The sequence below is a fragment of the Spermophilus citellus genome (assembly GCF_964194105.1).
Source record: "Spermophilus citellus genome assembly, chromosome: 10".
NCBI lineage: Eukaryota > Metazoa > Chordata > Mammalia > Rodentia > Sciuridae > Spermophilus > Spermophilus citellus.
In genome coordinates, this window is record NC_138197.1 from 52,364,571 (window position 1) to 52,378,042 (window position 13,472).

Below are 13,472 nucleotides of genomic sequence, written 5' to 3' on the forward strand. Positions count from 1 at the left end.
TTTATTAATTCTTAATTACTATTTAGTTTTTAATTGTTTCTAATTTTATTAAATTTTTAAATTTGTTCTAATTAGTTATACATAACAGTAGAATGCATTTGACACATTGTACACAAATGGAGACAACTGCTCATTCCTCAGGCTGAATGCGGTGCAGGGTCACTCCAGTAGTGTAATCATACACATATGTAGGGTAATAATGTCTGTCTCATTCCACCATCCTTCCCATCCCCACTGCCCCTCCCCTCCTCTCACTCCCCTCTGTACAATCCAAAGTCCCTTCATTGTTCCCTCCCTCTCCCCCATTATGGATCAGCATCTGCTGATCAGAGAAAACATTAGGCCTTTGGTTTGGGGGGATTGGCTTATTTCATTTAGAATGATATTCTCTTGTATTAGCCATATCTACAAATGCCATAATTTTATTCTTCTTTAAGACTGAGTAATATTCCATTGTGTATATGTACCACATTTTCTTTATCCATTCATCTGTTCAAGGACACCTAGGTTGATCCCATAGTTTAGCTATTGTAAATTGAACTGCTATAAACTTCTATATAGCTATATTACTGTAGTATGCTGATTTTAAGTCCTTTGGGTGTAAATCAAGGAGTGGGATAGCTGGGTCAAATGGTGATTCCATTCCAAGTTTTCTGAGGAATCTCCATACTGCTTTCCAAAGTGGTTGCACTGATTTGCAGTCCCACCAGTACCTTTTCCCCCCACATCCTCGCCAACACTTATTATTGCTTGTATTCTTGATAATTGCCATTCTGAATGGAGTGAGATGAAATCTTAGAGTAGTTTTCATTTGCATTTCTCCAGTTGCTACAGATTAATTTTGTTAAATTTTTAATTTAATATTCAATTTGATTAATATTTAATAATGTTTTTTCTTGTTAAGTTCTACAGAGTAAGGAGAAAATATTTACAGACTCATACAAATTCAGAGTGAAAGATGGCTCCTTTGTAACTTTAAAAAGCCAGTGGTTTAGTTTCACTAATCCTTGGACCAGAGAACTAGAATATATTGTGTCTGTCAACACACTAGTTTTGTAAGTACTTTATTTTTAAGACCTTCATATTAATCTCAAATGGATGCAATTTTTTCCCCTAAATATTTTCAGTCTGCAGTTGGTAGAATCCATGGATGCAGAACTTGAGGATGCAGAGGGCCCGCTATATTCTGAGTTGTTCATTGGCAATAGTTCTCCCAAGTTTGCTCTTTTGTAATGTACTTTTGCTTGGTGTAATACATGATGGTAAAAGCATTTATCCAGGCATTTCCTTCCTACCCTTCATGATTTTGTCTTGTCCTTAAACTGCATGTCATTTTACATCTATATCCTCTAAGTCTGGATGCCACATGTGACTGAGTGGGGCGTGCCGAAGAGTGAGTAGAAATCCAGCCCAAGTGTTGCTAGGCAACACTGTCTATAGCTGTGTCAGCCTGAAGGAAGAGCCACTTTTCCTGACTGGCAACAGTATGTTCCCATGGCCCTATTCTAAGTTTTACTGTTTTTTCTACAAGTTTCTCTTTGATGATGCTATAAGGTTTTATTAGACCTATTTATTTATTTATTTATTGGGTACAAGGGATTTGAACCCAGGGGGGCTTAACCACTGAGCCGCATCCCAACCCTTTTTATTTTTTAAGACAGGGTCTTGCTAAATTGCTGAGCTGGCTTTGAACTTGCAATCCTCTTGCTTCAGCCTCCCGAGCTGCTGGGATTTCAGGCATGTACCACCATGCCTGGCTATTGATTTTATTATTTGCAATATTTGGTATATTAAAAAAAAGCACCAAAAAATTATCTCAAACATTGCTTGTCACCCATTCCAGTAATCTTTGCCTTCTTATCACTAGGATAGGAACTGAGAATTTGTTACTGTGTAACCATATACTTAATAGGATATTTGGCAATGGCCCTGATAATTAGCATATCAAATACCTTGATGTGGTGATATTAACAATATGTACATTAACATGTACATAAAACATTAAATGGGCCAAGAATTGACAATCAAATGCATGGAGCTTAATGTAGTTGTTTTAACAATTTTCTTTATCTTAGGGGGAAAAGAATCACCTATTTTTTTTTTTTATTCTAGGGGGCATAGTGAGACCAGAGGAGCATCATTATTTCACTGCAGCTCTCAATCATCAGAAGGTAAGTTTAGGTTTTAGTTGGTGGAAGACTTGTTGCTAAGACCATTAAGACTATTACTTAATAGTATTATGCAGTTACTTTTTTTTCTGTCTTGGAGAGGGGAAAATTTCAAGGTGAAATTAGAAGACTTCTATGGGTGGCTTATCGGCATCCCAAATTTGGGAGTAAGTTCACAGGGAAACAGGTACCCCCTTGGAAACTCCCAGGAGTGCCACCATGTCCCCTTTAGAATGCCCACAGCTCTTTGTTCACACTTCGGTTACTGCCTTCATTGTGTTTCCATGAGTTGTGCACTTGTTGTGCTCCCCCTTGGCTTCAGGAGCAGGAGTAATGTTTTAACAGCCTTCCCTGGCAGCCAGCGTCATCGTCCCTTGTCTGTTGTGGTGCTTGTTAAACATCTTGTTGCAGAAATAAAAGTATTAAGGGCAGCTTTTGCTTATCTGTTACCATATTTCACCACATAATTGTTACCACCTCATTTACGTGGATTCCATGCATCCTAATGTTGCACCAAAGACAGTTTAGTAATGAATGATTTTTAAGTAATACCAGCACAATTTCTATTTTTTTTTTAAATTTTACATAATGTTGGCACCCCACTATTTTGAAAAAAATTTTGGCATAAAATCTGTAATGATTATTGGTGCAATATGGTAGTTTTTAACCACAGGGTTGTACTAACATATTTGTGTAATAAAAATATTAGGAAATATGAGAAATAAAGTAGTATTTCTCAGGCCTTCGTATGGAGATGAAAGTAGGAGGAGAAAGAGAACTAGAAAATTATTTGAATTGAAAGTTATTAACCATATGAAAAATTGTGGTATATATGCATAATAAGAATTGTAATGCAAAAAAAAAAGTACATGTATAAAGACATGAATTGGTGTGAACATGCTTTATATACAATGATATGGAAAATTGTGCTCTCTAAGTGTAATAAGAATTGTAATGCATTCCACTGTCGTGTAATTTTAAAAAATAAAATCAATGAAAAACAAAAGAAGGGGCTGGGGATGTGGCTCAAGCGATAGCGTGCTCTCCTGGCATGCGTGTGGCCCGGGTTCGATCCTCAGCACCACATACAAACAAAGATGTTGTGTCCGCCGAGAACTAAAAAATAAATATTAAAAAAAAAAAAAGAAAAACAAAAGAAAAAAAGATCTGGAAAACTGGGGAAAAAAAGAAAGTTATTAACCAAAGTTACATAATTTTTATAAGTCTCAATTGAATTATTTTTCTTTTGCTGTTGCTTAGAATCCCTTAAGCAATCTTGTATCCATGTGCCTGGAATGTCTACTGGAACTGTACTTGGTGCTGGCAGTATCGGAACAGACATTGCAAACGAAGTTCTGAATTTACAAAGGTAATGCTTTATTGCTGCATATATTTTCACAAGTAAATTTATTATTTACAAAGCCAACATACAAAAATCAGTTTTTCTATAAGCAAATAGCCAGTTTACTAACATAATGGAAGAGATTAGCACTAGAACAATATTAAAAATATATATTTTTTAAGTTACAAATTTTTAAAAAATATTTCTTAATTGTCAATGGATCTTGTATTTAATTGATTTATTTATATGCAGTGCTGACAATTGAACTCAGGGCCTCACACATGCCAGACAAGCACTCTACCACAACTCCAGCCCTATAGATTTCATAAGAAGTGTCCAGGGCTGAGGCTGAAGTGTAGCTCAGTGGTAGACTATTTACCTGGCATGTATAAGGTCCTGGGTTTGACCAGCACCATACAAAATAAAATAAAAAAGGAAAGTGTCCAGACCTACATAAAACAACAACCACTTTTAATATTTACAAAGATAAATAAAAGGTAGCTCAAATAACTTTTATGACATAGCTGTTTTTCATTGTGAAAATTTGATATAAAATTCAGTGTCCTTAGACTGACCTGAATCAGGTAAAAAATGCTATTATGCATTTATTTTTGGAATTTGACAAATGACACTACTTGTATTAAAATGTCTAGAAAACTTCAAAACTAAAATAAAATAAAATGAGACTAACCCTGTCAGAGATTAAAAAAATGTTTTAAAGCTGTAATCATTATATTTTGGTACAACCCACAAATAGATTAATGTAAAAGATTAGTTTTCCAAAGTAGACTCAACTGCATATGGAAAGTTACTGTATGGTAAAAGTGGCTTTTTAAATCAGTAAGTGGAAATAAGTCATACTGTGCATCAATTTTAGTACATAGATGCAAACTTTATAAGAATTTATATATTAAAACTTTTTATAACTATTCTTTATGCTATAAAACTCCTCATTATATTAAGATATTCAAACTATCATGAAATGAACATTTTCCAGTTTGATTTATCTTTAACTTTGTTATATGAACTTTTATAAAAATGTATGTATATATTAAACTTTACATAACTGCATATTAAACTTCATAGTATAAAAAAGTTTTAATAATCAAAACTCAATTTTTAAAAACATTAGCAGATATGAAGAGAATATAAAAATCAAATGGCTGAGAAACTTTAAAAATTACTCATCTCTACTCAGTTAAATATACATACACAAAATTAAATGAGGTTGGTACTTTTTACACTTAGAAGATTATCAAAGATTTGGAAGTTGATACTCAGTATTGGTGAAAGAGTGACAAAACAGACATCATAAGGTGTGTGAATATATATTAATACAGTAACTTTGGAGGACAATTAGACAATACTCATAAAAAATGTAAATGTATGTATAACCTCAAACTCACCAATTCTACCCCAGAAGCACATGTTTTTAAACATCTGTATAAAGATCTATGAGCAAGACTGGTTTTTTTCCTTTACTATTTGTTAAATATTTATCATAACCATAATTCATAATTCTTGGTATATCCATACAGTAGAATACTCTGCAACTGTTTAAAAATGAGTAGCTCTATTATGCTAATATGGAAAGATTGAAATACATGGTAAATAGCAAAAGGCACAGGAATAGAAAAAAAAGTAACATGTAGAATCACAAACTTGCATGAGGAAAAAAATATGTGTATATATGTGGATATGTGTGTATGCAGGTTCATAATTGCCCACCTAAAACCCTTGGAACCACATGTTTTGAACTCAGAATTGTTTAGAACTCGATTTCTTTGGATTTTAGAAAAATCATGTTTGGGAGCTGGGGCTAGTAGAGTGCTTGCCTAAAGCACATGTGAGACACTGGGTTCAATCCTCAGCACCACATAAAAATAAATTAATTAAATTTTAAAAAAAGAAAAATAGTGTTTGGGAATTCCCACCCCCCCTTTTTAAGGGTTATGTATAATACCTCCAGAGAACACTTGTATCATGGTCAAGACTACAGTCATTTGCATCAGTATTTCTGCCATGAGAGGTAGGTATGGATTAAGTGGAAAAGTGGGATATGCTTCAAAATAATCCTAAGGGCAAAAAGGAAATAAGAGCTTGTAGATATACACATTCAATAAGATTAAGAAAGAGTTAATAAGTATTGAAGCTGTTCGAGAGTACATGAGATTTCCTCATACCATCTCTTTTTTTTTTTATCTGTTGGAAATTTTCCATACTAGAAGATAAAAATACATATTTGGAGTGAAGCATGTAAATACTCATTAAATAACATAAAATGGAATTTTTAAAAAATATCAGTCAAGGTTAGATTTTAATGAGTTCAGATTTTGCTACTAAATGATTTTAGAAAAATCTTCCTATTTTCAGGATGTTTGAGATTTTACAGTTATAGAGACGGAACCTCTGAGTCTATAATATAATATATGGCAATATGAAAAATTTGTTCAAACTGGCTATCTTTCATATTTGGGACTGGGTATTAGGTGACAGTAGATATAAAAGAATGATATTTTTTATCTTTTTATTTGACTTTGTACAATTTTAATTTTTAGCAATTTTTAAGAATTTTAAATTGAAAAAAAATCACTACTGAAACACTTGCCATTTGCCTTTGATCTGCCTATTTAATGAACAAATACTTATTGAATACTTAAACTGTGTGCTATGTACTTTAATAATTCAGTTGTAAAACATGTTTCATCATGTGCTTTGATATAAATCTCATCACAAACATACAGTGTAAAACTGATTTTACCACATAATACATGATTAGTTGCTCAAATGTGTGGTTTGCATTTTTGGCTTCTAATCCTAGACTGACTTTCATTACAGGATCCAAGTTTCCTTCCCCTCTTAACAACTCAGTGACCTAGGCAATGGAAAAGACATTAGTGGATCTGGATGTGCATTTGATTTTTTACCCTTTTTAAATGTACAGTTTATTAGCATTAAATATCGGCACATTTAGCGCAGCTATCACCACTACTGCCAGAACTTTTTCATTTTGCAAAAATGAAGCTCTGTACTCTTTAAGCAAAAACTCTTTTACCCCCTTCTTCTAATCCCTAGCAACCACCATTCTATTTTAGGTCTATGAATTTTGTTACTCTGAGTACCCTGCGTGTGGAATTAGACAGTATTTATTCTTTTGTGACATGATGCTTTAAAGGTTTATCCATGTTATAGCATGTGTAAGAATTTTCTTTTAAGGCTGACTCATATTTCATTGTATGTGTGTACCCCATTTTGTTTATCAGTGGATGAATAGACTCCTGGGTTGTTTCCACCTTTTGGCTATTATGAGTAATGCTGCCTATGGACATGGATGTACAAATATCTGTTTTGAGTCCTTGCTTTCAATTCCTTTGTGTATACACCCAGAAGTAGAATTGTTAGATTATCTGGAATTTCTATTTTTTTTTTTGAGGAGCCACCATACTGTTTCCATTTTACACTACACCATTTTACATTCTCACAAGCAATGTACAAGAGTTTGAATTTCTCCACATTCTCACCAAAGCTTGTAATTTTGTTTTGTTTTTGATAATAGCCATCTTAATGGATGTAAAGTGGCATCTGCTTTTGGTTTTAATTTGCATTTGCCTAGTGATTACTGATGCTGAGAATTGTTTTCACTTGTTCATTGGCCCTTAGTCTCCCTTCTTTGGAGTATTGTCTATTCAGGTCCTTTGCCCATTTTGTAATATGGTTGTTTTGATGTTGAGTTTGTACAAGTTGCTTATATATTCTGGACATTAGCCCTCAATCAGATAAATGATTTGCAAGTATTTCTTCTCAATCTATGGTTTGCCTTTTTTGCTGTTTTTTGTTTTGTTTGTTTTTTGCACAAAAGTTTTGTTTCTGATGTTCAAGTTTATCCACTTTCTTTTGTTATCTCCTTTCTTGGTTTTGGGTGTCATATCCAAAAAAAAGCTTGAAAAAATTGGTGCCAAATTCAATGTTATGGAGCTATTCCACTATTTTCTTCAATGAATTTTGGAGTTTGAGGACTTAAGTTTAGTCTTTGATGTTTTTATCTGTCTAAGGTAAGAGTTCAACTTCATTCTTTTCCATGTGCATATCCAGTTTTTCTATAACGTTTATTGAAAAGACTACCCTTTTCCCCCATTGAATGTTCTTGGCATTCTTTTTAAAAATTGTTTGACCATGTTACAGGGATATCATAAGTGAAAATAGAGCCATGTGTTGACAGTTGGGTTCTGTCAGAAAGTTCATTATACAGTAGGGAGGGCATTTCTATATGGTGGCACTTCAGTTAATGTATAGAGGTGAGAAGGAAAAACATGTTGGTTTCAAAGGACAAGCACATTCAATTGAGAGAGGAGCTGGTTGATGAGCAATGAGGAGTTCTCACTAAGGTAAAGTAGAGAAGGGACTTAGATTTGTTTTTGCAGGGGACTAATATGAAGACAACCATGATTCAGAACATTAATTTGGAAGTGAAAGGCATGAGGGATAGGATATTTTTCTTCATTAATGCAAGACTAAGTGAGCAGGTAGTGATTTTAAAATATGAACCAACAGTGATGTCAGCAAGATGGCAGAATAGGACTTTCAGTGCCCTTTTCCTTTTAGAAACATTAACACAAACAACTTTATGTTCAAGAAAATACCATCACAAGAGCTAAAGAATCCATGTGAGGGAAGGAGAGTAAAGTGAGCTCTCAGCTTTACTGTGGACACCAGCATAGGCCTAGCTCTATGAAATCTGAAGCCAGGCCTGTCCTCAAAGCCCCATGCCTTAAGATTGCACCATCAACTCAGTCTCTGGTCTTGATGCAACCAGAGATTAGATCAGGTCTTCTTCAGTAGAACCTGGTACTGGGCCAGTATCCATGGGGCCAGGCTCTACACCTGCCAATGTGGACCCGGACTCTAGAACTACTCCAGCGCTCAGCTGACCCCTGTACACTCAGCCTCTGAACTCATTCCCAGGAACCCAGGACTACACCAGAGAGCTAAATATACCCTCCTGAACCAGGATCCTGGCCCAACCACATGGACCAGGTTGGCCTCTTTAAAGCTGGGTACCACACCCTCCCTTCTGCTGACCCAATCCCAACCAGTCTGCTTGAGGACTTTATAGGCAAGCTTGCCATGGACTCTGCTAGATATCCTCCCCAATCCCCAGAATCTCTACACAGGCTAACTGGTGAGGATCTTTCTCGGCCAAAGCCAGTCTGTAAAGACTTTGGAAGAGGGGTCTACTTCTTCAAATGTGAAGGTACCAACACAAGTCCATAAGGATCATGAAAAAAGTCAGGGAAACAGAACACTGCCAAAAACTCTAAAGAAATGAAGATCAACACGAGCTATAGAAAAACACAGACAACTAAATAAAATCAGGAAAACAACAAACAAAATGAGAAGTTCAACCCAGAGAATCCATAAATGAGCCAAACAGAAATCTTAAAGCTAAAGAATATAAAGGCAGAACTGAAAACTTCCAAAGAGAGCTTTAGCAGCAGACTATGAAACAGAAGAATAAGTGACCTTGAAGATAGGTTATTTGAAATGACCCAGTCAGAGGAACAAAAGAAAAAAGAGTGAAAAAGAGTAAAGAAAGCCTATAGGACATGTGGGACACCATCAGGTAAATGTGTTCACATGTTATGGGAGTTTCAAAAGACACTGAGAAAGGGGAAAGCGATAATTTTATATATATATATTTTAATTGTAGATGGACACAATATTTTATTTAATTAATTAATTTATTTATGTATGTATGTTTATGTGGTGTTGAGGATTGAACCCAGTGCCTCACAAGTGCTAAGCAAGCTCTCTAGCACTGAGCTGAAACTTCAGCCTTGGGAAAGCAATCTTATTTAAAGAAATGGCACAAAATACCCAAACTTAGAAAAATGAACATTCAGATCCATGAAGATCAAATAGAGTAAATATAAAGAGGTGGTAACTGAGACATATTTAATCAAATTCTCAAAAGTCAAAGACAAGGAGAACTTTTAAAGCATAAAGATAAGATGTAACTTGTCATAAACATGGGAACCTCCTTAAGACTATCAAATTCCCAACAGAAAAATGTAGTTCCAGGACTAGTGAGAAGATATCATCAAAGTGCTGAAAGGGGGAAAAATATTGCCAACCAAAAATACTATGTATAGGAAGTCTGTCCTTCAGAAATGAAAGAGGGAGAAGGATTTTTCCAGACAAAAGCTGTGGGAGTTCATTATAAGACTTTCTTTATAAGAAAGGCTAACCAGAGTTCTTTAAGTTGAAATGAAAGGGCATTAACATAAAAACATGAGAGTACAGAACTCCCTGTAAAGAATATAGTCAAATTCAGAATATTTTAATATGATGTGGCACACAAATCACTTAACTCTAGCATAAAATTTAAAAGACGGAAGTATTAGCAAATTATTATAACTAGTTATTGTTAACAGATATATGATAGACAAAAGAAAAATTATGGTACCAGTGACATAAAATGGAGGAAAGAGTATAGAAGTTTTGTATATGGTTGCAATTGTCATCTAAAAATGACCTGTTATAAGATGGTTTTTGTAAGCTTCATGGCAAATACAAAACCTATAGTAGGCACACAAAAGATAAATCAAAATATGCCACGACCAAAAAAGAAAAAGAGAAATCAGGTCATAAGCAGTGAAACACAGAAGCTACAACACAGTCAGAAAACAAGTTGCAGAGTAAGTCAGCTATCAATAATTACATGTAAATAGATTAACTCTTCACTTAATGATATACAGTGGCTCGAATGGGTTATAAACGAGATCCAGCTCTATGCTGCCCACAAGAGATTAATTTTAGCTCCAAGGAGAGAGGCTGGCCATGAAGGGATGAACAAACATTTTTTCATGCCAGTGGTAACCAAGAGAGCAGGGGTGGCTATACTCACATCAGACAAGATAGATCTTAAGTCTAACACTGTGACAAGAGACAAAGAAAGTCATTATATAAATAAGTCACTAGATCAAGAAGATATAACAATTATAAATATGTATTCACCCACCATCAGAGCACTTAAATAGGTAAAGCAAATATTGATGAAATTAAAGAGATAAATTGCATTAATAGTAGGTACCATAGTTTCAGCAATGGATAGAGGCATCCAGACAAATAGTGAAGACACAGGGCACATGAACAACACCAAATTGACCAAACAGACATATAGAGATCATCCCATCCAACTGCTACAGACTACATTGTTTTCAAGAACACTTGAGTTATATGGTAGGCCACAAAACAAGTCTTAGAAATTTTAAGAAGACTGAAATAAATCATATATCAAATATATTTTCTGAACACAGTGGTATGAAACTTGGAATCAGAGGAAAATTTTAAAATTAACAAATGTAGAAATTAGGCAGTGTATTACTAAACAACTAATAAATCAAAGAAAAAAATTCTGGAGACAAATGAAAGTTTAAACACAGCATACCAAAATATATGGGATGCAGTAAAAGCAATTCTTAGGGGAAATTTTTAGTGGAAAATATATATTAAGGGGGAGAAAAGAATATATCAAATAACCTAGCTTTATACCTCTAGGAACTAGAAAAAGGAGAGCAAACTAAGCCCAAAGTCAGCAGAAAGAAATTATTGGAGCAGAAATAAATGGATACTTGAAAGATAGAAATCAAATGAAACCAAAAATTGGGATTTTGAAAATATAAAACTGAAATATCTTTATCTAGACCAAGAACGAAAAGAAGACTCAAATTATGAACAATGACAACATGGATGAACCTGGAGGGCATTATGCCAAGTGACATAATCCATACACAGAATGAGAAATATAATGTGTTCTCATTTACATGCAGAATCAAAAGGAATAAAAGGTGGAATAAATAGAAGCAGCAAGTAGAGTAGTAGTTATCAGAGGCAGGGAAGGGAAGGAAATGGGGAGAAGTAGGTCAAAGTATATATATTTGCATTTCTGTAGGTGAATAAATCCAGAGAGCTAATGTACAACATGAGAACACAAGTTAATATCATATACTAAAAATTTGCTTAGATTTTTGGTGCTGAACACATACAGTACTAGAACATGATGAAAATGTAAATTTGACTGCAGTAATCCTTTCACTGTGTGTATTAAAAACATTGTACTCTTCAAATATATACACTAAAAATAAACTAAAAATTGTAAATGATATTAACACTGATACCAAAGGAATACAAAGGACAATAAAATACTACTTTGAACAATTATATACCAACAAATTAGATAAACTAGAAGAAGTAGATTAAGTTCCCTGAAACATACTATCTGCCAAGACTAATAAAGAAGAAATGGAAAATCTGAACTGACCAATACAGATAAGGAAATTAAATCAATAATACAAACTCAGGACCTAATGGATTCACTACTTAATTTTACCTGACACTTAAACAATATTAATACCAATCCTTCTGAAATTCTTTCAAAAAATTTAAGAGGAGGAAACACTTCCAATCTTGTTTTATGAGATTAGCATTACCCTGATACCAAAGCAAGATAAGATTACCACAAGAAAAGAAAACTGGGGCCAGGATATAACTCAGTGGTAGAACACTTGCTTCATATGTATGAAATGCTTAGTTCAATCTCCACACAGAAAGAGAAACAAAAAAATTACAGGCTAATATCCCTCATGAACAAAAATCCTCAAAATATACTAGCATACTGAATTCAACAGCATATTAAATGGGTCATACCCCATGATTTAATGAGATTGATTCTTGAGAAGCAAGGATCATTTAACACATGCAAAGTCCATAAATGTGATATACCACATTAACAGTGAAGGATAAAAATCATAAGATCATCTCAATAGATGTGTAAAAGGCATTTGATAAAATTCAACATCTCATGATAAAAATACTCAAACTATAGAAGGAATGGGACTAAACTTAAGAGTTTATATATATGAGAAGCCCAAGGCAACTGAGTAGAGAATATCTGAAAACTTTTCCTCTAAGATTGGGAACAAGATAGAAATGCTTACCACTCTTACCACTTCAATCCATATAGTGCTTAAGTCTGATCCAGAGCAGTTAGGTAAGAAAAAGATGTGAAAGGCATCCAAGTGGGAAACAAAGAAGTAAAACTGTCTTTTTGGCAAGTGACAAGATCTTATATGGAGAGAACCTGAAGACTCCATCAAAATTTTCTTTAGAATAAACAAATTCAGTTTCAGGATACAAAATCAGCAGTGTTGCTGTATATTTACAATGAGCTATCCAAAAAGAAATCAATAAAATCAATAAAACAATTCTATTCACAATATCTAACAAAAACAAAAAACCTTAGGAGCAGTTTAACCAAGGACATGGAAGATGTGCACACAGAAAACTGTGAAATGTTGTTGAAAGAAATTGATGATACCAATAAATGGAAAGCTGGGTGAGTGGATGTTTATGGTTTGAAACAATTATTATTAAAAGGTCCATATTTCCCAAAGAAATACACAGATCTAGTGTTATCCCTATCAAAATTTCAATGGCATTTTTCACAGAAGTAAAAAAAAAAATCTAAAATTCATATAGAACCACCAAAGCTATCTTGAGCAAAAAGAACAGAATGTGATACATCATACCACTTGATTTAAAAATCAACTATAAAGCTTGAGTAATCAAAACAGCATGTTACTGGCATGAAAACAGGCTCAGAGCAATGGATCAGAACCAGGGACCCAGAAGTAAGTCCACTCATTTATTATCAATTGTTTTTTGACCAAGTTGCCAACACTCAATAAAGGACAGTACCTTCAATAAATGATGTTGAAAAACTGATACCCACCTGCAGAAAAATGAGATTAGACTCTTCACCATATACAAAAATCAAATCAAAATAGATTAAAACACATGAAACTTTAAAACTACTAAAAGAGTAAGCAAAGAGAAGCTCCATGACATTGGTCTGGACAGTGGTTTTTGAATAGGATCCCCAAAGCACAAGCAACCAAAAGCAA

The 13,472-nt window shown here is 34.1% G+C and overlaps 1 protein-coding gene across 3 annotated transcripts in view; it reads left to right on the forward strand.

The window, feature by feature from the left end:
• BMAL2 (basic helix-loop-helix ARNT like 2) overlaps positions 1 to 13,472 on the forward strand; it is a 74,311-nt gene that overhangs the window by 51,930 nt on the left and 8,909 nt on the right. For all 3 annotated transcript variants that reach the window (XM_081309044.1, XM_081309045.1, XM_081309046.1), the window contains 3 exons: positions 905 to 1,055; positions 2,113 to 2,171; positions 3,429 to 3,537. In XM_081309044.1, coding sequence (XP_081165170.1) covers positions 905 to 1,055; positions 2,113 to 2,171; positions 3,429 to 3,537 — 319 coding nt within the window. The remainder of the gene's footprint in view (positions 1 to 904; positions 1,056 to 2,112; positions 2,172 to 3,428; positions 3,538 to 13,472) is intronic.